Raw genomic sequence first — 27,768 nt, forward strand, 5'->3', positions numbered from 1 at the left:
CACACTCTCATGGACGTCTGAGCAAGAGTGATTCACCAGGCTCCCTGGTGCTAGAAAGGGATGCCCCAGTGCAAACAGGGGTGCCCTTCTCTGGAGAGGCAGGGTTGGGCCACATCACCCCAACTCCCCCCCCCACACTGGCTCACCTTTCTGCAGGCTTTCAGCCGCGGTGGATTCACCTGTGGTTTGGGCCCTTCCGGCCTCTGCTCCTGAGAGCAGTTTCCTCCTGGGGGCCGAGTCAGCCCCTCTATTTTCTGCCTTTAACCACATGGACAAACCCAGCGCTAATAAATCACCTGTGTTGATCACACCTTTCCTGTAGCATGTGTATTTTCTGCTTTTCTGGCTGTTACTGTGATCCCTGGGCCAATCACGCAGGCCTCGTTCTCTGCTATAAAGCATGTCCCCACGCAGATCCCTCAACGATGCCCAACTGGGAGCTTCCTTGTACTTGAACACTCAACTCCTTCTTTCCATCAATTCTCCAATCACAAGCATGCCATCTGGGGGCAAGAGAAGCTGCCCTCAGGCTGCTTTTGCTGTTTGAAAAGCATATCCAAGATCAAGGAGATGTTAGATGTTCTGCATTCTTCTAAGGAAACTTACTAAGAGGACTCAGAAGCAAGGATTCAGGCTTCCAATAAATGCCTTCTAAAGGTACGACATCTGTCAAAGCTTCTCCCAGGTTGGAGGCACGAGCAAAATTACTGTTTGGTGTCTGCTAAGATATTTAATATTTGTACGTTTTAGATAAGATGTGTAACTATGCATTTTTGCTCTGAAGCAGTTAGTGAATGAAAAATGTAATGGTGGGGACATAGAGAAATTCTGGATTCTAAATTTTGGGCAAGTCCCTTAGGTTCTAGGTGTCTGTTTCCTCTTCTAAAAAACTAAAAAGAGGCCATCAAAAGCTCTAAGATTCTAGGATCTGTAATCAAATAGTTAGGCCATAATGGGGTCAAAATAAAGAAACCCTTTATTTAAAAAAAAAACTGGCTGGACATAAGTACTCAACTATTTATGGCAATAATGAATAGCAGTGATTCTCTTATGATATAAATAATATAACTAATCACCTGCTTTGTTTTTAAACCACTGTTTGAACACAGAATTAAATAAGGGCCTAAACATGGAACTTGATTCCTGGCTCTTACATCTTATAAAGTGAACAGTAAGTGTGGAGATGCATGTTATCACCCATTCGACAATGAAAGGAGGATCCTTCTCAGCTTATTATATTGCAAAACTTCTTCTAGACATGCATACATCCACAGCAGCAAAGGCTTACATAGGGCTACTTAATATATTTCCTACTCAGTCATCCTAAGAAAAATACAACCCGATGTTTGAGGGAGCAGGACTTCCCCTTTTGATCTCAAAGATACGCACGGCCATTATGAAGTGGGTCTCTGGGGAGTCAGATGAGGTCTGGATTTGACAAGCATAATGTATGAGGACCCATCCCTGCAGCAGAAAAGAGGAACGTCCTAATTTCCAGTGGGTTTTTCCTGATAGCCCAGTGCAGCTCCTGTTGTAAATACGTAGATTTCCACGTTTTGAATTCTGTAAAGCACTTACTGAAATAAGCAGCAGATAAGAAGCAGAAGAACTCAAATCCAATAAACAACAGAACAAGACCCTTACCATCTGTGAAGCTGGGGTGGGGCAGCTCCTGACTGCTTGCAACATTAACTTCCTTGACTTGAAGAACAAGAAAGAGCCAAGTGAAAAGAACACGGCAAGAAGAGCATGGAAAGTCGACCATGCTAGTCAAAGGCCAGCTTCACCCCAGACCTACCACGTACCAAGGAAAACAGACGTGTGCGTGTCTCACCTCCAAGCAGACCTCCTGGCTGCACGCTCTACAGAGGGCAACAGCTAGACCCTTGAAAGGACCTGCAGAAGTACCTGTGAGGCGTAAACTGCCTTCATGTTAGCTCTGTCCTGGACATGTGTGGTGGAGTGTGGGCCTGCAATCACTATGCCATTTCCTCCAACCAAGAAATTGACAATTCCTCAACATGCCAGTTCCCAGGCTCAGGAGGGGAAATGAGCTTGTGTTAGCAGCAAATGAAAACTTTAAGAAATAAAAATATATGACACCCGTAAGCTCTGGTTCTAATTCTAGAGCCTTTCATTCTAATGACATCAAATGTAATACCAATAAGCAAGGGATTGTCTGGTCAATGTTTTTACACTCGCGAACATAAATATACGCCAACTGGGGCATTTAAAAAACATTTTTTGGTGGTAAAATATACATAACATAAAATCATGTCAACCATTTTTAATTATATAAATTTGAGTGGCAATAAATACATTCACAATGTAGCGCAACCATCACTACTATCCATCCCCAGAGCTTTTCCATCATCCCAAAGTGAAACTCTGAACCTATTCAAGAATAACTCCCCATTCCACCATCACCTCCTCACCTCAGCCCCTGGTGACCGCCATTCTACCTTCTGCCTCAATAATCTGACTGCTCTAGGGACCACATGTAAGTGGGACCATACAATACTTACCCTTTTGTGTCTCGCTTACTTAACTCAGCCTAATGTCTCCAAAGTTCATCTGTGTTGTTAGCATGGGTCAGAATTTCCTTTTTTAAGGCTGAATAGTATCCCACTGTATGTAAATATCATATTTTAGCTTATCCATTTATCCTGACATTTGAGGTGTTTTCCTGAGGCAGTTTTTAAACTCTGCCTTCAAATGTGATCTACATTTTTGAAAGGCCTCTCTGCTTTTCTAGTTTTGAAAGATGTTTGGAATAATACTTGGCTTAAATAGATATTTAAGCTAATTTTCACCATAATGGGTAAATCAATACATTTTATGAGTGATTATATGCTAAATTCTGCTTTTAATAGACCTGTCAGATAAGGGAAATTGTACCTCCCCCTCCATCCCATACATGGAGCAGAGAGAATGTTTTTTCCTCCTGTTCCACTTTCAAAATGTCGGTTTATAGCCACAGGGCTGGTTTAAAACAAAGGAAGTAAAAACAAAAGTATCAATTTAAAAAAAAAAAAAAAGCAATTTTATCTGAAGCAGTTGACAGAGAAAAAGTTACCAGCATTGGTAACTGTCTTGAAAAGAGACCTGAATTAGCAGGGGCCAAACAGTCTAGCTGCAGCCCTGGGTAACAAGCTGGGGCAAGTCCCTGGTCTCCCACTTTTTCACGAAACAGGTAGAAACATACAGGGAGCCCCCTGCTATTTGCCTGTGTTACCCTGCCATAGAAGAGGTTCTGTTTGTTAGGTGCTGGAGAGAGCCAATTTCCAGAAAGGGAGTTGGATGGGTTTTAGGGTCTGAATTAAATTTAAAGGACTGGGGACTAGGGCTGAGGGCGAAAGAGAGCTGAGGGTCCCTCTTCGGAGCCAGGCCCCAGCCCAGAGGCCAGGGAGAAGACCACACAGGTGGGGGGCAGAAGAAGGAACTCAGCCTGGGCGGCCTCAGTGTTCTCATCAAACCCAAGGCTGAGGCTCAGATGGGTTTTCAGGGGAGCATGTTAGCAACTTAACTCTTACATGGGTCAGAAAAGCCAATATGTATATACATGGACAAAGTAAATGTGGCGAAATGTTAATCGGAGAGTCTAAGTGAAGGGTATCCTGAAGTTCTTTGTAGTCATCTTGCGACTTTTGTAACTTTATTCAGCAATATTTTCAAGTCTAGAAGCAAGCTCAGAGACTGGAGACTGATGGTGCTTTTCTGAGCTTGGATGGGCGCAGGAGGCAAAAGAAATATAATGGAAAAGGTGTGCGTTTTGCAGATTCCAAGCTGAGCGATGTGAAACTTTGGGGAAGTTACCTGACCTCTCCAAGCCTCAGAGTTTTGACATCTATAAATTGGGGGTGAGATACATCAGGATTCATACATTATCTCCAAATCCTATACCTACCTTATGTTCAATAAATGGTCGCAAGTGAGAAATAGTGTTTATGTTTGTTCCAAAACTTACTGTGTTTATTATGTTTCACTAAATCTAACAGGAGTTTACACTGGGTATAAGAGAGTATGCTGAGGGGCTTCCCCGGTGGCACAGTGGTTAAGAATCCGCCTGCCAGTTCAGGGGACATGGGTTCGAGCCCTGGTCTGGGAAGATCCCACATGCCACGGAGAAACTAAGCCCATGCGCCACAACTACTGAGCCTGCGCTCTGGAGCCCGCGAGCCACACTACTGAGCCCACGTGCCACAACTACTGAAGCCCGCGCGCCTAGCGCCTGTGCTCCGCAACGAGAAGCCACCGCAATGAGAAACCCGCGCACCGCAACGAAGAGCAGCCCCGGCTCGCCGCAACTAGAGAAAGCCCGCGTGCAGCAACGAAGACCCAACACAGCCAAAAATAAATACATAAAAAAAAAATTGGAAGAGAGTATGCTGAGCCCCAAATGTAAAACAATCAATTAATTGGCAAATAGCAGATTATCAGTTCCTCTATCAAAAGCAAGATTCCCGCAAGCCACTCTAGATCTTAAATCTCCATCTTTAAAAAGAATTTGAGCCCTTGCTCTCAGTACGTGTACTTTTATAAATTACACCCATGTGTGCCATTGCCAGTCCTTCCATGAATTATCAATGTAAGGCTTACTTAGTTTCCGAATGGAGGCAAAATGCCCCCCACCTTGAAGCTGCTGCCTCTGGGAGTAACTCCCATGCTGTCACCTTCTAGAATAGGAATGAAAACTCCTGGCTTGACCCAGGTCAAGACAAATTGACCAAAATGAGGCAAAGGAGCGCCATCTCTGTTCTTCCATCAAATAGATCTGAAAGTGGGTGGGGAGAAAGAAGCTGCCCCAAAATCAACTTCTAGGAGCAGAGTGGACAGCTCTTCCAGGAAGCCCTGAGGGGACTGGGGACAACAGTCATTTCCCTGGAAACTTCGCAGGTGCCACCTTTACCACTCGGGCTGCTGGCTTCTGGCCTGGGTACTATGAACATCTCCAAGGTCAGAGGATTTCCCTCCTTTCCCATATCCCTGGAAGCATAATACTCAAGAACTTCTCCTGGGTGGTCCACAGGCCAGACCCCAAATCAGAACCAAATCATGAGATTCTGCTGCCACTGTGCAAGGGACTCACCTTTCTAGCAGGGGGATTAGATGATGGTGACAAATACGCTCTTGTAAATAGAATTCATTAGGTGACACCTCCAACAAAATTGCATACATTCACCAGCCCACATGTCCTAGGGATAAAAATGGGACTGCCCCCCCCCCCATTCATTCATTCAGTTAAAAATCTTTCTTGAATGCTTGCCATGGGCTGGGCCCTTGGGCAGCAGGGAAACAAGGCAGGGTCCCTCGTGGAATTTATATGAATTTATATTTAGCTCCACGGGTGAGCTGAAAACCAATAATTTATACAATTATATAATTACAATGTGCGGAGTGTGAAGAAGTGCACTGTACACAAGGAGTGCTGACCTGACCTACCCTGGGGGGTCAGAAAGGACTGCAAAGGAAAACATGCGAGCTGGGGTCTGAGGTGCACTAGGAGACCAGGGAGAAACACAGTGCCCCTGGCAGTGGGCAGAGGGGCAGGGTGGTTCCTGCAGCTCCAAGGGACAAGGACATCTTTAAGGAGTGAAGAAAGCATGGACAGCAAAGGATGAGGCAGGTAATCTGCAAAATGGAGATCAAGAGGAGCCACTGGAGGCGTGGGATGGGATCTACAAGGACAGACTTTATTCCAGGAACACTGGGAAGTCTCTGAAAGGTTTTAATCAGAGAGGGACACGATCACATTGATTCCTTTAAAATATCACCAAGAGGGGCCCTTCCCATCACCCCTCCCCCTGGTTCACGGCATGTTTTCCGAAGGCCCCTCGCAGCCTCTGAGGGGCACTGTCCCACAGTACTGCAATTGTCTGCTTTCCTGTCTGGACCAACTGAAACTCCTATCTATCTTTTTAGTGCCACAGAAAGAGAACTGAGAATTGCACCCTCGCCTGACATTCAAGAGGTCACACGAACTTTAATATTTTTTTAACGATCACTGCCCAACGCTGTGACAAAACCCAATCATTTTTGCATTGAAGACTGGTGGTTTTGCATTGAAGACTTTAGTCTGTACCAGGATCACCTGGAGAGCTGGGTAAAAGGGACCGCTGGGCCTCGCCCCCTGGTCTGGAGTGGAAAGGCAGAGTTTGCATTCCTGACAAGCCCCAGGTGATCCTGCTGCTTGCGGGTCCAGGACCACACGTGGAGGACCAGTTATCCCCTCCCCCGCAAGGCAGGCAGCTATCAGGAGAAACCCGTGGCATTAATGCAGCAAAAAAAAATTTTTTTTTACCAGAATCTGTATCTTGGAATTCAAAGCAAACCTGCAAAACAGATTTTCTTGAGTGAGCAAATCTGCCTGGCTTTTACACCTAGAAATCGGCCTCACACTGGGTCCCCCTGACAAGCTTTGGCAGCCACTCGGGCACAGATTTCTTGAATCCCCAAGCTTTAGAAGTGGGAAATGTTGCAGAATTCACCAGTCACAGCTACAGGACTCTGGAATAGTGACACTGGGTGGCAAATACAACTTCTGTAGCACATCAGACCTCAATCTGGTGCATGACATCCGAGGGCCCAGAGCCCATGTCCACAGCCCATGCTAACCCAGTGACGGCCTCTGGGCTCTCATCTGCAGTGGGTGAGAAACAGAAAGCAGCACAGGCTTCTCCTTAGACTGTATGTGGTCCTGCACCAGCCCTATCAAATGCCAGGCATTTCTTGGTGAGTAGTCAGATACTATTCACCAATTTTCTAAATTACTAATCAGATAATTGCTGCAATTGTAAATTCTGCAGCCATTCTACATTTGAATACACAAAATAAAAAATAATTAGACCAAAACAATCACATTGGTCTAAAAGCACACTAATGGACAAAATTTGTTTATTCAAATTTGTTGCGACATTCATCAAAACACTTGGCTGGTCAATTTGCTTAATGAGTGTTGACTTTTCCCTTAATTTTTCTTGGGTGACATTCACTTAGAGCAATACATTAAGCCTGCTACCCGTTTGCAAAGAATTCTTAATGACCAGCCCCATTTTGAAATGATTTCTTTTCAATCTCTGTAGAAAACCAGAGGGAATGTCTGAAAATGATCTTACTCTATTTTCCAGAATAAAAAAAAAAAGTTTCCAATATACCCATTGAGAAAGCTTTACTTCTTCCTTCTATGGCTTTAGAATAATGGCTATCCCTAAATACAGGAGGAAAAAAGGGCCAATTCTAAAATTGTCACCTTTTAGTATGTAACTTAAATCAATGGCCAACTGGAGGAAACTCAAGTTGGAGAAAGGAAATTTAGTATTTTTGGAAATCTAAATTAATATTATGTCAAGTCCTGGCAGCATTTTTTTTTCAAATGACTATAATTAGAGATATGCAAATTCTTCAATGGGGGAAAAAAGGCTGAAAGAGAAAAATGCACCTAATTAAGCAATGATTTTATCTTTATTAGATGGTATTAAAAGTGTAAGTGTGGTTTAATCCTTTTAAAACTATAAAATAGCATTATCTCCTTCAGAACTCAAGGAATATCAAACCAAACAAACAATGGCAAAAGTGTGTCACTCTTTACACCTTTTCCTCAGATATGGGCTTCCTGGTACTCAGATGATTTCAACTATTACATTTTGTCATAAACAATAAGCTTAGAGTGGGATGAACTGGGAGACTGGGATTGACATATATACGCTAATATGTATAAAATAGATAACTAATAAGAACCTGCTGTATAAAAAAATAAATAAAATTCAAAAACAAAACAGTAAGCTCAGAATATGGCTTAGGTAGCCCATAAAGTGGCCAGTTTTCAGATAGTTAAAACCATTAAGTTTTCTCTCTACTTTCTTATATTTTGGAAGAAAATTATTTTTAAATGCAGGTACTACTGATTTAATGTTTCAAGACTTTGCTACTTTCGTCCTGACTTGGTAGACCCAAAGGTCTACAAATTTTATGTTAAAAAGTCCGCACAGATTCTGGCAAGATGGTAGTGGAAGCATAATTATTGAATATCCCCAACTCACCCTAACTATAAAAACAGACAAATAGAGCAGAACCAAAAACCCCATGGATAGCATCTACAACAAAACCAGGTGATAAGGTATCCCCACGAGCCCTATGTATGAAGGAGGTGGGGACAAGCTACCAACAGCTTCAAGAACTGCCGATAGGTACGCACTGCAATTCTCAGAGGGCCATTCTGGGGACACCCACAGAAGCTGGCAGAGGACTCTGCAGGTTCCAACTTCCCTAGGAAGTACAAAGGGGATTGTGACCCATGTATTTCTAATGGGCTGGAATGTTCTGGGGTGGGAGAGGTCTGATCCCTATGAACTAACAAACTAGGTCAAAGCCCCACACTGAGGAGAAACTGCTAAGGATGAATCTAAGGTGAGTAAAATAGGGCAAAGGAAAGGAAAGGTTCAGATAAGTAAGGGCTGAGAACGGAGACCAAAAAAAAGTAAGACCTTAGGTGTAGAAAAGTAAAGACCATTTTTTTCACCACTTTGTGAAAACAATGTTAAGTGGGTACTCTAGAACTGTGAAACTGGAAAAGCTCTAATGGCTCTACTAAGAGTATACAAAAACTCATAGCGAACAACAGAAAAGAATAGCAGTTGAATTCCAAATACGTTATTTAAAGAAAAAATAAGGAACAGAATGACATCCCTAGTATAGAAAATAAAATCATGCCAGAAAGACACAAAACAAATGAAAACTATAACCTAATATTTCAAAAATGAGCTAAAAGAAATTAAATAAAAAGAAGCTATAAAGAATAGCCTAAATCAGAATTTTTAAAACTCAGAAACGAGCTGATTGAATATATATATGTAATTGAATCACTTTGCTGTACACCAGAAACTAACACAACCTTGTAAATCAACTATACTTCAATTAAAAGAAAAAAAAGGAAAAAAAAGAAATGAACTGGAGAAAAAGGAAGATTTGAAAATGGAGATAAAGAACTAAGAATTAGAAATGAAAGAAAAAAATCATTTCAGAAATAAAGGGTAAATAAAAAGAACACAAGAGCAAATAAAATGAATAATGTCTCAAAAGAAGGAGAAGATCGAAAGGAGAAAAATTTTTTAATTCAAACGAATTATGAAGACATTAAAAGGCTTCGAGAGAAAATGATCAATATAAAAGATAGGCAAAGAAGATCTAACATACACACAATGGGAGTTCCAAAAGCCAAGAAGAAGAATAGAACAAACAGCAAAAGCTACACCACAAGAAAGTTTGAAATTACAGTCAGCCCTCTGTGTCTGCAGGTTCCACAACAACAATACAGAGAGCCCGCTGTACTGTGCCATTTTATATAAGGAACTTGAGCATCCAGGATTTTGGTAGCTGTGGAGGTCCTGGAACCAACCCCTTGCAGACATGGGAGGATACTGTACTTACTAAAGTAGCACAGTATGTCCCTGGAAAAATCAACCCAGAGCATCTAACACTACAGAACTACTGGACTTCAAAGAATAAAGGCAAAAAGCAGGCCTTTGGGTATCTAGGCAAACATACCAAGTTAAACATGAGGAAAAGAAAATCAGATTTCCAGCAGACTTTGACAACACTTTATGGCAAAAGACAATATAGTAAAATATTAAAGATCCTTGAGTGAAGAAAAGATGAGCCAAGGATTTATATCAGACAACCTGACTTTTAAGTATAAAAGCAAAGGCTACAGACAAGCTGTTGTGAACATAATTCAGGAAACACTTCCCATGAATGCTTCCTGAGGTATCTGTTAGAGGATGAGCTTCAGAAAACCAAAATGTCAGGAAAGACAGAACATAAGAACTAGTGGCAAGCATTAAACATATATTTACTTGTGGAACTAAGATTAAATGGTGGTAACAAAGGAGACAGCAGAGTATGTGATTGCTGTATATTCTGATAATTTTGGTGCAGTTATCAGAAAAATTAGGGGAGGGAGAGTATCTGCAAAGTAGAATATGCTTGCTGATTGCCTTATAGTAAAAGGATATTACTTCAAATCCCAAATAGGGGAGAAAAGGGAGAGGAAAGAATAGGCTACTAGCTAATTTAAATTGTTACTCACAGAAGGAAACCAATAGAAAATAGGGCCCCAGAAAGAGCGAACCAAGGGTATCATATAAAGGTATAAGTATAAAGGCAACCATTAGTACACAAATCTTTGTAAGTACCCAACACAATCTTTGTAAGTACCCAACGGTATATCCAAAAAAGGGAAAGAAAATAGAATAATAGAGGAACACACCATCTATTAAGTCGTCTTTGTAAGTACCCAATGGTATATCCAAAAAAGGGAAAGAAAATAGAATAATAGAGGAACACACCATCTATTAAGTCGTCTTACTAAAAAAGAAATCAAACCTCTAAATGACCAATTTACAGGAAATTCAGGGAACAGAGAACATGTTAAACAGCACCACAGGAAAGCAGGCAGCAGCATTAGGACTGTGGAAAACTGCACAGGACTAATCCTCAGTTTTCTTCAACAAACATTGGGGAATAGAACCTATAAATAAGAAATGACTTAAAAGGCCGTATCAACAAACTGCCATATATGGCTCTTGCTTAGAGTCTATCAAATATTTAATATATTCATCTATGTTTTTATATTTATTTTCAATAAGGGAAATGTGAATCCTGGTTACTCAATGACACTGTGGAATTTTATTGCTTTGGAAGGCCGTGACATTGGCATTACCATTATGTTTAGGGAAGGGAACCTTTCTATTTTAGAGCTACGTACTGAAAATGTTCACAGATGCAATTCTATGATGCTTATGCTTCAAAATAATGGGAGGATGGGGGGAATTCCCCGGCGGTCCAGTGGTTAGGACATGGGCCTTCACTGCTGTGGACCCGGGTTCGTTTCCTGGTCGGGGAACTAAGATCCCACAAGCCGCATGGGGCAGCCAAAGAAAAATGGGAGGATGAAGTGGGTAGATGTAAAGCAGAAAGACTGGTGTTGATCCAACTGCTGAAGCTGGATGATAGGTATATGAGGGTTCGTTCACTATCCTCCGTGTGTGAGATGGTCCCATGATAAATATACATATACTTACATTTCTATGTATTTTAAAGTTACATATTTTTTAAAGTTAACGTGAGATTCAATTCCTCCATCTTGAAATAAAATGGCTGCTAATAGGTTTTCAAATAACCCAGCCTAGAAGTCATAGGACACCCCCCTTTTTCTTTAAATCCTTTCCTAGTCAACTGATAGCAAACTTAAACAGGGTCTATTTAAATTTAGGCCCTGAAATTCTCACCCAAAACAATAGGTGCTAACCAATGATGATGACATCAGATAAAAAGAATTCTCTGGCTTAGAAACACTATAGTCTTTTGTCAAATCTAAACCAAGTGCTTTAAGGCAACTGATTTCATAATTACTTAGGCATCCACACTTGTATACCTAAAGCTGTTGGTTTCATCAAAATTGTTAACTGACATGGTACCAAGCACCTGAGTATCTACCTTAATGCCTTCAATCACAGCTGTGGTCAGTGGATGCCTTCCTGCCCATAACTCAAGAGGGTATCACTTTCTGTCCCTGGACAGTCTTTATCTTGGATTCCTTCCTGAGGATCAACACTAACAATACCAAAGGCAGCACGAATCCTACTCCATGCCCAAGACTTGACAGAGAAGGAACTTTCCAGTTCTGGGCACCAACAGTGTCAATTCTCATCTGGGGGAGTCCCTGATTTGAAGCTGGAGGGTTTATCACTTCATGGAACTCTGAAAGGCCACCCTAAGGCTAAAATGCAAAAAGTCAGATGAAGTCACCCTGTCACCTCACCCAGGCTGGCTGCAGCAACACGGGAGTTGACACACCATGCCCAGTATGACGGACGGTGGCTAAACGGCGCTCTGTCAGACTCAAAAGTGCCATTAGTTAAATACAGGTATTATTAAAAACTGAAGGTGGTCAGATTTCGACAAGAAAAAGATGAAAGAATTGAAAAAGGAGGTGCAGAGCCTCCAGTCCTTGGAGACATACTGGAGTGCATTCGGCCTGGACCACCCTGAAGCATCCTCTCTCAGCTGTGAAAAAGCATTCTGGTCCATTCTGGGAAAAACGGTTCCAAAGCCACAGATGGACCATGCACTTTGGCACATTCAAGGCTCCACAAAGTCCTGAAAGTGAAGACACCTATCTGTGTTCCCCCGGCGTTGCAGACACTTCTGCCACCTCCTTCGGAACGTCCTTCATCAGTACATCCTCATACCTGCTGGAGAGGCTGAAGTTACAAAGACTGGAGCCGTGACAAGCTGGAAGACTGGCATGTGATGCTCAGCCCTTCCAAGGGCACTGACGGGGCAGACAGGACTCGAGTGACAAACATCTCACAAAGCTCCTCCTGAGTCGGCCCCGACCCAGGCCCTTCCCCAACCCACCCCAACCAAATTTCATTTTTGCCTCCTCTGGTCCCTCCTTCCCTGTGAACCCTGTCCCCCAACCCTTTGAGAAACCTTGCCTTTCTCTGCTTCCTTCCTTAATTGACCATAATAAGAAACTGAAATAAATCTAAAAGAAGGCGCTTTCTCTGAGACACTCTAGACTTTTTCTTCCTTCTGGGCTCTTTGTGGACCTGGACTCATGAAAGAAAAAGAATTCACTAGAACATAAGCCCCAAGAGGACAAGGATTTTTGCCTGGTGTGTTTACAACTATACCACTCGCCCCCCTACTGCATCAATAATTATTTGTGAACAAATCTATAAACTCCTGGTACGTGTAGGGTCCGTTTAAAAGATACTGAAGGGACTAACAGAATGAAACTGTAAATCTTAAGCGCTACAGCTTTATGCCCAGAGTTGCTGTTCCAAGTTTTCCGAATGGAGAGAGAAGCCATCTGCACCTGCCTTGGACTTGTCCTCACCTGATGGCATGCCGCTCGCTACCTGAGCTCTTTTGGCATCCTGGCCAGCTTCTTCTTAGAAGGCAGTCATTCTGACACGATGGTGATCATTTAAAATACTATCCCTTGAAAAGACTGGAATGGAAATTAGGCTACACATTCAGATCTCCTAAAAAATTCATAAACCCTTCTACATATGCTAGTTTATTTTAAAAAGCTGGAAAGGGAGGTTCTTTTTCATGAAAGTGATGCATTTTGCTTGAGCTAGAAACTTGTCTACTATTTCCCTGTAGTAAATATACTGACTATACTAAAATAAGGAGAAAAACCTTTAAACATCCCAATTAACTGTTTTCAAGTGGTGATTCTAATGACATGTTTTTGGAGTAAGAATCCTGGTTTGACTTAACAATGACAAAAAGCCGAAAGACCAGTCCGTGCAGTTTTACCAGACCATTCCTTGAAATGAAAATCTTCCATCAGCCGTTAAAAAAGAAATCTACATTGTGAAAATTAGGATGGAAATGCATTTTAACATTTATAAACTTAAAAACTTATCACTTTATAACAGACCCATAGTCTTTCCAAGTAGTATAATTTTCAATTTTTTAAACAATAGTTTTGGGTTTTTTTAAGCACGCACCAGCCAAGTAAAATAACAGCCAAATGCCACACAAAATCGCTAGTAAATGTTTTCCCCAGAAGCCACATCTACATTAGATCCCTTTCTATAAATACTTCCTTCCAATAAACAGAGACACCAAATAATTTCCAAAGTTCTTTGTGACAACGCCACCTTTGTTCTAACCCTGCAAAGCAATTCCTCTGCTAACGAGTCTACATAGGCCATCATATTTAAATTACTGGCAGCCCTGACTGTTTTCAAGAATTTTATAACACCCTTTGAAATAACGTGAGTCACCTGGGATAAACCCAAATGAAGTGGGATGTTTTGCCTCACTGAAGAACTTAGAGACACAAGGAAAAAAGTAAGGATTTCTCTTTTCATTTTCCCTATTATTTTTTAATCCATTAGGTCAAGAACAAGGCATTCCCTGGGAAGTACCATCACTCACACTTTTTCCTTAAGTGATAGATTTCTGCCCCCCGCAAACAGCCACCTCCACCCCAAGGCTCACTGCTTTGGGAAGGGCAGTGACCAGCATCTCTCATGACCTTTTTAATTACCTGCTAAATGCAGGGCTAGGGAACCTAGAGCAGAATCCCAAAATGGCCTAAGCCAGTCAGGACTCTTATCAGGCTTGGGGGTTTCATTTGTTGCCGGGTTGGTTGGTTGGTTGGTTGGTTGGTTGGTTGGTTGGTTGAACAAGTGAATTTATGCAGACTGTTACATTCCTAACTTATCATTTTAATAAATATTTAAAATTTGTTAAGAAGCAGAGACTCAAAGATCATCTCTTGCTACTATCAGATGTTGAGCCTACAAAATCTGTGATCTTGGCTGGGGGGTGATGGGGAGTAGGAGGTAGGGGAGGGTAATTAGCCCTGGACTTAAAAGCAACTCAGGGCTTCCCTGGTGGCGCAGTGGTTGAGAATCTGCCTGCCAATGCAGGGGACACGGGTTCGAGCCCTGGTCTGGGAGGATCCCACATGCCGCGGAGCGACTGGGCCCGTGAGCCACAATTACTGAGCCTGCGCGTCTGGAGCCTGTGCTCCGCAACAAGAGAGGCCGCGATAATGAGAGGCCCGCGCACCGCGATGAAGAGTGGCCCCCACTTGCTGCAACTAGAGAAAGCCCTTGCACAGAAACGAAGACCCAACACAGCCATAACTAAAAATAAATAAATAAACAAAACCCAAAAGTTTAAAAAAAAAAAAAAAAAAGCAACTCAAAGTACACATCCGTGGACCTACTCTGGATTTGCACTATGCATACAATATATGTAATATCATGCAAAAGTGAGACCTATACTCTTCCGTTTTTTAAAGTTATTTCTCTGAGTAAGCACCTACTTGACCAGACTACACATACAAAAATCTCATCACATACGGTACTGCAGGAAATACTGCAGTTATTGAAGAAAAATCCAGGTGCCCTAAAAATTATCCTATCTCATCTTCTGCTAGTCTCCACAGAAATTTTTTTCTATGGGAGTCTTTCAGCTAACTGTAAACCTCTACTTCTGCTGTTCACACCTTGACCAATTCCTGCCCCATTCTTCAAGATTTAACTCAGGTCCCAGATCTTCCTTGGAATCAGCCATTCTACTCAAGAAATGATGCTCATTCCTCCCACCCAATGCAAATGAATATGTGTCCTGGCTTCTGGACCAGCACTAGTATTTAAATCTTATTACAAATCTTACTATGTTAGCATCTACACCAAGCACTTATGTTTCCACAGACCCCAGGCTCCTTGAAGGCAGGGATCACATCTCAGAAATCATCATGCATGTTGACATGACAAGCGAAATGATGTAATCAACCAGAGACTGCCCAATTGCAATTTCATTTCTACCACCTTCCCCTGCTGGACCACTGGCTGATCTAACGTGCCACTGAGCCATGACCACGAAATGACCAAAGGGAAGGGACAGGTGGGAAGGGAAGTGAGGGTGCTGGGTAAACCCCAGACTGAACAGTCCATCCCTGAGTAATCAAGGGAAAAGGACTTCCTTCACCCTTACAGATCTGTCAGCCTACATGCAGCATGGCTGGCTGTGTCTCAAAATCACCAGTCGGTCGGGTGATCACAGAGCACAATCATTCTTAGGTTAGGGCTAATTATGGTCGATTACTGATTTCTCTAGACCCCGAACTTCCTTGTTTTTCTTATTTTGGCACTCAGCTTAAGCTATCGTGCACTGCACAGTTCATTCTGTGGTTAGATCCACTGTCCCCAACTCCAATAGATCGATCAATAACCCCTTTTTAGGTGTGGGTTCTTTATTGGCTATTTTCAATATAACCAAAAACTGTGAGGATCCTGTTAGAGTCTACCCAGAATTTATGAGAAACAGTCCACAGCCGAGGCAGTGAAGAGAGAAAAACAGCTGGTTATTTTATTTAGAAAGATTTCAGCTGGGCCCTTAAAGGGTCATCAAGCCAACTGAGGTGGGCAGGACCTAACCATTTCAGAATGACAATTACTTTTGGCTTTTCTCATACCTGTAGCCAAGGCCCTATAACTCTGGTAACACAATAAAGTCTTTTCCAACCCTTCCAATCAAAGAATATTCCCTAAAAAAAAAAAAAAAAAACCTCCATTTTTTTTCTGGGGCAATTTAAACTATTCTCATTTTGTCCCATTCTTCACTCACATACTACAAATATTTGAAGACTGTCATTCACTAAACCCTCCTTTACCTTATCTTCTCCAGGCTTAATAAATCCAATTCTTTAAGTTGCCTTCAAAGGGCCTATTTCCCAAAGCTTTAATCAACTCTACGTCCTCTTCTGTGCCTAAAACATCCATTTTGTTCTCTGAGAAAACCAATAAACATACTTTTAAAATAGTCTAATGCAGAGACTAAATGAAGAATTATCTTCCTGCCACCTATTTCTTTTCATGAAAATTTACTTTTCGTTATACGATGGGTACGCAACACACAATTCTTTATAATCCCCAAATCCTACTGTAATATTATAGAGCCATGTTCTGTGACCTTTGGGGTTTAGTTTTTTACATGCACCTGACCCTAAGAAGATTTTCATTTATACCTATCATCGTGTCTGTGAAATTAAGTGTCAAGTAAATGCAGCCTGTAAATAATCAATAAACAAACATAGCGGAGTCCAGCATCATATGCCCTCTTTCAAATGGGCTCCTCTTCTTGGCTTTATTTCTGTGAACTCCATGGCACCCCCAGATCTCCGTTACCACACCCACAATAGCTCCTGCTCCCCTTCCCCACAATCTCGTCAGTGCCTGGCACATCCAAGATGCCTGTAAATTTGCCAAGCAAAGTAACTAAGTCTGACACCTTTATCTTCCTCATGTCTCTTAAGTGTTCCCCCTTCTTTCCAGAGCATGCACCCCAACACGCAAGCACTCACTCCTTCATCCAGAGACCACCTAACCATCTAAAGAGTATGACCGATGGTCCCTCTGCCCAGCTCCCCACCAACACATAGCTCTCAGCCGTGGGCCTAACCATCCTAACAGAGGCCCCTCTGAAACTCTCCCTTAGATATTTGTACACCCATGTTCATAACAGCATTCGTCACAATAGCCCAAAGGGGCAAGCAACACAAGTGTTCATCGATGGATGAATGGAGAAAAAAATGTGGTCGGTACATACATATACATATACATACACTGCCTTCCTTAAAAAGGAAGGAAATTCTGACATGCGCTGTAACACAGATAAACCTTGAGGACAGTATGCTAAATGAAATAAGCCAGTCACAAAGACAAATACTGAATGAGGTCCCTAGAGTGTCAAACTCATACAGACAGAAAGCAGAATAATGGTTGCCAGGGGCTCAGGGAGTGTTTCATGGGTAGAGGGTTTTGGTTTTGCAAGATGTAAGTGTTCTGGATATGGGTTACACAACAATGTGAATGTAATTAACACCACTGAACTGTACACCAAAAAAAATGGTCAAGCTGGTAAATTTTATGTTACGTGCATTTTACTAAAATTTAAACACACACACACACTCACACCCCTCCCTTAGTTCTGGCCGCCCACAGCAAGGGGATGTCCAAGTTTTTGGAGCAGGTTGGGGAGTGTACTTAACAGGACAGAATAGTAGAGCGAACAGCCCTGGACTAGCAAGCAAAGCTGGGAGGGCCACTACTGGGTCAAGTCTACCGCAGCCTTGACTTCAAAGTTTTTTTCAGAATCTGGACCAAACTCAATGCTAAATATACCCTCCCCCTCCAATGCTACTTGAGGCTAATCAGAATCCACCTTTCCAGCCTCTTCGCCTCCAATTCTCTACCCCAAGTCCTAACACCAATTGAAAGATTTGAAAATCTTCAAATAACATCTTCATCTCTTGCTCCCTGTTTCAGGAGCTTTTTCCAGCACAAGCCTCCACTATAGACACTCTACCCTCTTTTAAAGTTTAGAAATTAATGTCAAATATTATTTCCCACATGGACTGATCCCTGATCTCTATCACATGCCCACCAAGACGTAAACTCCTCTCCTTTGAAATATTGCCTGGGCCCTTTGCACTTCTTACGACACCAATTCTCTCTTCGAATTGTTGGCTCTGCTCTTACTCTGTTCCCACCCCACCGCCAGAGCCTACACGTATAGTCCCAAGGACCAAGGCATAGGGATTGATCATCCTTCGTTAAACTGAATCTGAAATGTTGCCTGAGCATTCACTATGTTCAAAGCTCTGTACAAGTGCTGGAGAACAGGAGAGAAGTTAAACCAGTATGGCCTGAGCACTGCTGTGTGTCCAGCCCAGGGCAACGGACAAGCTCAGCTTGGTCTCTCACAGCTAGGGAAGGGCCTCATATAGTCACGGAAAAGCTCCTCCCTCTCAAGGTGCTTTCAATGCCACTTTACAAGGCAATAGGGTTCATGGACCCTCTGTGAGCTACACTAACTTATTCATTGAGAAAATGGGCCATTTACAGAACTTTCCCCTCCTAAACTCTTATCCAGAAAGCTGTATTCCCTTTAGTGGAAAACAGCCTGTGAATAAGGTTAAACAAAGAACCAGGGAGAGAAGTATGCATTAACACTAACTGTGAACCTTTTAAAAAACTAGACATTGAATGGATAAGCTTCATCTTAATACTAAAAGAAACCCCTCTATACAATCTGGTTTTAAACCATTTCCAAATTTCTCTAAGAGACAAACGCTGAAAAAGAAATATAAAATCAGCCTGATGGTGGAGTCCCCGTGCTTTCCCTGTAAGGGACGCTATGCAAAGCATGATCTAATTTACTCCTTTCAGTAGGCCTATACCATCATCCCCATTTTAAAGATGAGGAATTGAAGCTTAAGCAGAGGTGAAGGATCTCGTCCCAGGTCACAGAGCTGGCAAGAGGCCAAGCTGGATAAATTTGTCAACTTCAGAGCCCAAACTCTTAACTCTGATGCCACATGCCCTGAATAACAATTTAGCTTAAACTTTAAAGTTTGCAAAAGCCTTAAAAACCTAACTGTCAGAAAGGTATGCAGCGGAAAATACCTAACCAACGCATTTCATAACCAAAATGTAAGCATTAAGGCTAAAGCATAAGATGAATGGAAAAATTAGAAGGTATGAATGTTTTCACTGGAGAAATCTTCTGGGGGATATATGTATATGTATAGCTGGTTCACTTTGTTATACAGCAGAAACTAACACAACATTGTAAAGCAATTATACTCCAATAAAGATGTTAAAAAAAAAAATCTTCTGGGTTTTCTTCCCCCCTGGGGAAAAAAATAGTCCAAGATCTGTTCACTCTTTAACACTAGTGATTCCCAACCGTTTTGTCAAAAGCTATGTAAAACTCAAGACAAAAATTAAAGTTTATTTCATTTTAAAAGCTGTCAAGTTAGTACCTATTGGTATCTGCATGCAAGGATTATAAAGAGAAATAGTCAGATTCTACATATTCATGGATTCTTCATTTGTTAGGTGCCTATGCCATCCCAGACCCTGTGCCAAGTATCTTTACAAGAATCTGTTTCTAATCTTTAGAGTAATCATATTAGAGAAGGCATTATTCCCATTTTAGGGACAGCAATAATTCCTAATTTACAGATAATAAATATGTACAGAGCTTGACATGTGTTGAGCTTGTACCATGAGCATGCCAGGCAGTACCATTCTAAAAACTCTATATGTAGCCACACATTTACTGGCACAGAGAGGTTAAGTAACTTTCCCAAAGTCACACAGTTAAAACTAGGATGAAAGAGTGAAGCTCAGCAAGGGTAAGCAATTTGTTCCAAGGTCACAAAGCTGTCAGTCATGGAGCCAGCAGACTAATACAAGGCTGTTTTCATTCCTTAGGCCTGTGCTCCTTCCACTAGGTACCGGCGTGGTCCCACCTGTGCTCACCGGGACCCGAGGCTAAATGCCTAAAAGCCCGACTTGCAGTATAGAGTGGTATTGTCTAGAGCAATGGAAAGAGTAGAGGTCCCATCTAAAGAGGGGGAGGTTTCGATTCTTTGAGAGAATAAAGAAATCTAGATCTTGATATAAATTCTCCATATTTTAAATACTGCCCCAATGTTTTCTAAAAAAGCATCATGTGGGCCAAACGAAACACATCCAAGCAAGGGCTATGAGTTTGCAATTAAGAGTCTGAAGTCAAAAGATGGTCTGTCTCGGGTCCAAAATGTCAGAGACCAGAGCTGCCAGGCTAGGCTTCCTCACAAGTCCTCTCTGCTTTCAACAAAGATTTACACTGGATTCGCCCTAGATTCAAACTTTTACCTCTGGTGACTCCCTTGTAGGCCCTCTTCACTCTGGATTTGCAGCCACGAAAATATCTATTCAAGTTACAGAGACTGCAGGTGAAATTTTGCATGCTTAGGATTTCTTCAAATGTCCTTCAGTCCCCTTTTTAAAAAAGTTACCATATGTGAATGCAGCAACATTAAGCACTTCCCTAGCCTATCAGCTGTTAAACTAAATTCATTCTGGAGAAAACGTCGCTGCAGCCTTGACCGCTGCCTTGGAGGGGTCCCTGCACTGCAGTCCAGCTTCAAGAATTCCCGCTCAGGACACCGCGGCTCATTTCCTGGTGTCTTTCTTTAATCAGCTGGGGGAGACTTGAGGAAATGAGTCAAAATCCTAAGGGCAACTTCTAACGGCCGTCAACAACAGCAGCAAAATCCATCACAACAACATCTGTACGTAAACGTGCTCCAAGGGAAGCCCACAAAATAACTTGGCACATTTCTGATAAGCATTTGTTTTGGAAAAAGAAAGGCTTTGAGTGCTGAGCTGCCATTATATCTCATTGTGCTCGTCCAGGGTAAACAGCCAATGATGTTACCCATCACTGGGGGTTTTCTCTCTCACAAGTACGCCACAAGTATATAATGCTAAGACCACTTTTAGTTTTTTGCAGTGGGGGTGGAAAAAAATTTCAACTAACTTGCACCATCATTTTAGAGACAGTGCATCTTCATTTCGGAGGGACTCTACCTGGAATAGGACAGCTAACACCTAAAGCCCTCATACCCAGCGTCAAATGCCTACATACCCCCCAGGGAAGCTATCACTGAATGACTCCCCCTTCAATGAATACTTCCCTCAAATTGAGAACACTAACTCAGACATCGTATGACAGGCAATCTAGGTCTTTTTCACCAACACTGGGAAAATAATGATCTTGGCCATCCTATATTCCCAGAACCTCCAACAATGCCTGGCATATGATATAGAATAGTTTCAAATAAATCTCACTTTACAACTGATTCTGAGGAATCATGTGATTGGATATACAGCTGGGCATATGGGGCCAATCTCAGGCTTCACCCCTGATTATTCTGGGAACTGGCTTATCCTCAGCCAGTTTCTCCAGCTTTGATGGTAGGGATGGTAACAAGACTACCTCCAGGGCTTGTTGAGAGGACTGGAAATTGCAGGCAAAGGTCCCAGCACTGGGTCTGGCACTAATGTGAAATTGGAGGCACCCTAGAAAACGTGTTGCAATAGCACAGCATGAATGGTTTATAAAGTCTTAAGAAAAAAATGTGTGGATGGGTGGGAAAGACCAGAAAGGGGATAAATGAATTGTCTGGGTTCCCTTTTATAAGACCATCATGTTATTTCCACCAGGATGGTAATTCAGAATGTTATGTGTCCAGCTGCTGGGGATGACTCTAGCCTCACACCTGCAGGAACGAGGGGAGGGTATGATTCACTCTTCACTGCAGGTTCATCCTGCTGGGCACAGGAGTTGTAAACACTGGGGCGGGGCGGGGGTGGTGATGATGGAGGGTCCTGCAGAGTTGGCACCTCCTAGGCCTCAAAGGGAAACTGTAGGCGAGCATGTGTGGACCGGAGGGAACACACATCTCCCTGCTTTAACCAGAGGCAGACCAGTAGGACACCACCAAGCGGTCGCTGTGACCAGGAGGCAGTGGAATTTCAAGGAGGCAGGAAGGATTCAGGGAAAGAGTTCAGAGGAAGTGTAGAGTCTACGCTCATAACGCTGGAAGAGGAGAATTTGGGACCCAAAGGATCCTTCATGGTGCAGACCCCTTGCTGCCCTGTTGAGGACCCCGGGCTCCCCCAAATTTAAGGGGCTGGCACAACGGCACACAGCCAATAGAAGCTGAGAAAAGGAGAACCAGAAAGGCAGCACAAGCCTTTGTCACTACACCACACTGCCCCCCAGGAGCCAGACTTTAAAATCCCCTTTGCCAAAAAAATCTGTTGGATGGAGCGGGCTAATTATGAGGAATAAGGGAGCAATTGACTCATTTAATTTTAAAAATGGGAAATAGTATGTGTGGTCTACCTTTCTTGTGTCCCCGTCGGGTCCAGTGCACACCCCTTCACTGAAATTAAAATGTCAAGGCACAAAGATGGAAAGGACCAAACGTGTAATTTGAACGCTTAGGCAGTCAAATCCACCACGGGAATCCGGACACTGATTCATGATCCCTCCTACCTCTCTTCGCCCACAGGAAAGCCCTCACAATGCCTTTTAAGACTGGGAAGGGGAAGGCTGCATTTTAAGACTTCATGAGAAAACTGATCAGCAGTAGATAGAGTCCCACAATAGTTCATAGCGATGCTTCCTTTGGAGCCCTTGAATTCCAGTTCAGACTCACTTTCTATCCTTACATCATCAAGTTAGCCTTAAAGGTCAAAAAAAAAAAAATGACCTGGGAAAAAGCAGGGCTTCAGGGGTTAGCCGGGCGACCTGCACTCGCTTGCGCACCAGCGACGCCCAGAAAAAAAGAGAAGGGGCAGGAATCTGAGGGCTTCCAGGAGCCTGCAAATCCTCCTCCACCTGAAGACCCCAGTTCCCGCGCAGATATAACCGATTTTCATAACAGCTTTAATATGTAAGTAAGATTTGCAGAAAGTTCCACTCCATCTCCCACCCGTCACCTCAGGCAGCCCTTCAGTAGAGATATCATATGGGAGGGGGTGTTGCGAATCTCAAAATTCCCAAAGAAAACAAGGACCTGCGATTACAGGTCGCAGACACCGTGTAGAGGGGCTTGCAGAGCCCTGCCAGCCTGGCCGGGCACTCTGGCCGTGAGTGGGTGGCGGCTGGGGTCAGGGACCGCAGTGTCCCGGCGCACCGTCCCCGCCTCCCCCGGGAGCAGGCAGCAAACGCAGCCCTCAGCCGCTCCGAGGCGCGTTGCAGGAAAGAAACGGCACCCGGCAGAAAGGGGCGAGCCTCGGGCACGGAATCTACAAAAGCAAAAAGTCTGCAACCTAGCGGCTGTTTTCCACACGCCCTACCCAAGTTGTCTCCGGAGCCGCACCTCCAGGTTCGCGGCCACAGAGCCGCACGCGGTACGCTCCCCGTGCAAAAGGCATAAACGGAGGACCCGGGGACAACGCAGTCTTCGACTCGGGTCCAGGATGGCGCCTGAAGCAGAAGACGCAGCGGGTCCGTCTCCTGCTCTGGGGCACAAAGAGCGCCGCGGTTTGGAAAGCAGGCGCCGCAGAGCAAAGAAAAGGCTCTCCTCCAACTTCGCCCTCCGCGCGGCTGAGAACCTGCCGGCCGGTCCTCCGGTGCGCCGGTCACACACGCACAACTTTTAACAAAAGGAAGCAGCGGTCGCGCCTCGCCCGGCGGAGATTAACGCGCTGGGTGCGAAGCCCTTCGCCGCCCGCCCCTGCGCCCGCTCACCCTCCGCACAAAAGCATCCCCAAACTCGCACGCAACCCGCTGCCCTCAGCCTCACCTCGCTCAGCCTAAGCCCCCCTCGCCGCCCCCATTCCCGGAAGACCCCCAGCTCAGCGCGCCCACCACCAGCGACAGGGGGCTCCCTGCGCAGGTGAGCAGGGCAGGGCGCAGGAGAGTCCCAGGGCCGCCCCGAATCTTCCCGGAGGCTGAAATGCCCCGGCACCAGAGGGCCGGCAGCCACCTCTCCCGACACACCCCAACGTGTTCGGGCCCTAGGGGGGCACAGGGTGAGCCGAGGGACGCGGTCCGGGTGCCCGCAGCGCCCTCCCACCTGTCTGGACGCGGAGCAGGAGCACCAGGACGAAGAGGAAATCCCAGGCGCCGCGAGCGCCTCTCATCGCTGTGGCTGCGCTGGGAGCAGAGCTCCGTTCCACGTTCCTGCTCTCGCCCAAGTGCACGGAGCGCGGCAAAGCCGGGCCCCCAGAGCTGCGAGCGCCGAGCAGCGGCCCCTCCTCCCAGCGCCCTCCCACTGCGTGCCGGCCACGCCCCTTCTCCGCGCCCCTCCTCGCTTCCCCTCCCTCCCTCCCCCACTCCTGGGTCTTGTTCCCTGGCTGCGGCGTCTGACCCCTGCTCCTTCGACGTGCTGATCCCGGGGGACCGAGCCCGCGGGTAGCGAGCGAGCACGCCGGCCCTCGCCGCCCGTTCCTGACCCCAGAGCCCCTTCATCTCTCCACCTCTTCTCTCCTGTGATATGGTAGAGCTGCCAGAGGCAGTACCCGGACGAGAGTGCCGCTGCCCGCTCGCTTTGTGAAGCTGGGCACCACGCGCACATCAGGGGACCGGCCCGCCACCTGGCAGGTGCTCCCCAGACAATAAAGGTCCGCCTCCGCCCCTCGAGCACGCTCCCGAGGGAGGAGGCTGGACGCCACTAGTGGTGGAGGTGGTGCGGGGCACAGGAACGGAGGGACGGGGGGCGATGGGATTGGGCCCCGACATTCTTCTCTATTCCTGTTATTCGAGGGGGACCAAGCGTGGCGCCGGGCGCCGCGGTAAAAAGCTGAGCCCAGGCGTAGGTAATTATTAATGCTCAGTTTCTCCACCTGCTCCTCAACCTGTAAGATCACAGTTGGTTTCTATTGGTGGGCGTGGCCTCTGCCCAACAAGCCCCTGCTGAGACCTTTCTGGAGACTGGGGCTTTGGGGTGGGAAGGGGCCTTGAGAAGTTTACTCTGGGAGCCCGAGTTTTTAAACCCATTTGCGCCAAAGTCGTTGTTCTAGAAGCCCTCTGGGCGCCTTTTTTTTTTTTTTTTTTTTTCCTTCTGTAGGGTTTCTCTGCCTCTCTATCAGACGACAGTTACAGGGGTGGGGATTCTTGTGTTCCTCCTAGCTGCCCTAGCCTGTACCAAGGCAAAACAATGGTAAAATGATCCTCTTAAGCCAAGTTTCACGGCCTAGGAAGTGCTTTACCCAAGGAAACAACAGTATCTGTATAGGGTTTTATAGTTCCTCCTTACGCTGAATGCTATTTCATGCTCACCGTAACAGCCCTGTGAGGTCGTGGAACAGATATGTATATTATTTCAATTCTAAAAGTAGCCCAAGATCACACAGCTAAAAGAGGGGAGACCCAGTCATTATAAGACTGACCCCAGGTATGATGAGCTTTCCCTGTGCATTCTAATAAATCAGTAAACACCTCTCCAGAAAGCTTCAGAATGGAAAAGAAATGGGAAGTGCCCATAATAAAAAGCTATGGAATAATTTAGATACACCTAGACTCTTCTCTAAAGGAGCAGCCAAAATTTATAATTAACCAATTCTCTGCCACCCCCTTTATTGAATATTGAAAGCTCACCTGTTCGATGTTGATAGGACCTAAATTGGTTTAAGAAAAGTGACTTTTAAAGCTAATCACTTTGACTTCCCTGGTGGCGCAGTGGTTAAGAATCCGCCTGCCAATTCAGGGGAGGTAGGGGTTCGAGCCCTGGCCTGGGAAAATCCCACATGCTACAGAGCAACTAAGCCCGGGCGCTCAGTAACAACTACTGAGCCTGCGCTCTAGAGCCTACTAGCCACAAATACTGAAGCACCTGTGCCTAGAGCCCCTGCTCTGCAATAAGAGAAGCCACCACAATGAGAAGCCTGTGCACCACAAGAAGAGTAGCTCCGCTTGCTGCAACTAGAGGAAGCCCGTGCACAGCAACGAAGACCCAATGCAGCCAAAAATAGATAAATTAATTAAATAAAATTTTTTTAAAAAGCTAATCACTTAAAAATTATCATTACTTCATCAATATATATGGTCGCCTCTCTTTAAATGTTTTTATTTATTCATTCAATAAGCATCTAAGTGTCTACTGTGAACAAGGAGGGGCTAGGCACTGGGAGGACCATTGTTCATAGACAGGTGTGGGTCCTGCCGCAATCCTTACAGTCGAGTGTGGGAACCCACACCCCAATGTCCTAGCAAATGGTTCAAGTGACACAGCTGTGGGAGAACTGAAATTCAAAGGGCTCTGTGCTCAGGGCCATCAGACCACATCTTCTTCTTAAAATGACAGAGATAAAAGCTACCACTCAAAGCAATCATAAGTTTCTAGGATCTTGATTTATTTCTAAAATCATTTGTAGTGGGGAAAAAAATCACTATGTGTTAAAAATATCAACATTTTGCCTGAAAGAGAAAATTTACAATTTTCTTCTTCAATCAACTGATACTGGAGAGGATAACAAGTCTTCAGAAGAGTGGCTGAAAAGAGACCATATTGCAATTTAATTCTAGGCAGGAAACGTCTATCAGAAAAAAAAATAAAAAACAGAATAGGGAATTATACAATGCTGGACTATCATTCATGTTCACCATTCAAAAACACCTATGAGCACCTAGGTAGGCACACGCTACAAAAATCAGTAAGACAGAGTCTCTACCTAGAGGGATTCTTGTTCCAGGAGGAAAAACAGATACCCAAATAAGAAACTATAATATCTGTTAACAGGGCTCGTGTTCAGCCTGTACACACTCAGGCTGACCATATCGGTTGGTAGAATATTGAAATCTTTCTGTACTGATTGGAAAAAAATCTACTTTCCTAAACACCTTAGTACCCTCTCACTCCAACTCCTCCCTTGAGATACCCCAAATCTCCCCAGATCCAGCAATTAAAGTTTTAATGCCAGGCACAACAGAGAGCTTCCAGTCTTTGTGCCTTTAGGGTTATTAGCTATTTTTAATAATACCCCCTGCCAGCTATGTACTAAAAGGAGGCATATAGAAGGTGCTATGAGTGCACTTCCAGGGGAATGAACTATACTTTAGATCATGTCCAGTAGAAACATTTACAATAATGGAAATGTTTTATATCTCAGGTGGGATGTGTGGGACCAGTTCTGTAGTCTGTTTTGTGATTAGCCCTGGACCCTTTCATGGATTATACTTTATGTATTTTTATTGTTTTCGTAATTGTATTAATGAGAACTCTTGACTGCAACTTGTAGAAGTTGCAAACTAGTTTGTGCAACAAAGAAACCTAAAATGTATTAGCCCAGATAACTGGAAAGTCCAGGGGTGATAATGTCCCAGACTTTCCTAGATCTACGAGCTCAAAGTCATCAGACTTGAAGGTGGTGTGTGTGTGTGTGTGTGTGTGTGTGTGTGTGAACACACATGCATTCCTTTTCATCTCCATCCTTCAGCAATGCTTTCCTGTATTGCTTCCCTGACCTCATATGCAGCTCTAGACTTACAGCTCATTAGTACCAATGCAAGCAGAGCTTTTCTGCCCTCAGGAACATCTCCTGCAGAAGTACTGATTTGGTTTAGGTCACATGCCCATCTAGAACCAGTCACTGAAGCCAAACAGATGGAACATGAGGATGGGCCAGGCCTGGGTCACATGCCCATCCCTGGAGCTAGGGTTGGGGGCCCACTTCATCCACATCACGAGGGAATGTGGAGGATTGTGTTCTCAAAGAAAAAGCGAGGTCCTCTCAACAGGAGAAGGAGGAATGATGCTGCACAAAGAGAACCCAAAGTGTTCAGTATAGTCTCACACAGCCCAAATCTGTAATTTGAAGATTTTTTATATTTCTGATTGTAAAAGTAAAGATGCTTATTGTAGAAAATTTAGAAAATACCAAAAAT

General features: G+C 44.2%; 1 protein-coding gene across 2 annotated transcripts in view; it reads right to left on the bottom strand.

Annotated features, from left to right (window-relative positions):
* KIT (KIT proto-oncogene, receptor tyrosine kinase) overlaps nt 1-24,071 on the bottom strand; it is an 84,396-nt gene extending 60,325 nt beyond the window's left edge. For both annotated transcript variants that reach the window (XM_059922981.1, XM_059922980.1), the window contains exon 1: nt 23,960-24,071. In XM_059922981.1, the coding sequence (XP_059778964.1) occupies nt 23,960-24,026 (67 nt within the window). In that variant the 5' untranslated portion in view covers nt 24,027-24,071. The remainder of the gene's footprint in view (nt 1-23,959) is intronic.
* Between the last annotated feature and the right edge of the window lie 3,697 nt (nt 24,072-27,768).

Source organism: Balaenoptera ricei, chromosome 5, assembly GCF_028023285.1.
Source record: "Balaenoptera ricei isolate mBalRic1 chromosome 5, mBalRic1.hap2, whole genome shotgun sequence".
Classification (NCBI taxonomy): domain Eukaryota; kingdom Metazoa; phylum Chordata; class Mammalia; order Artiodactyla; family Balaenopteridae; genus Balaenoptera; species Balaenoptera ricei.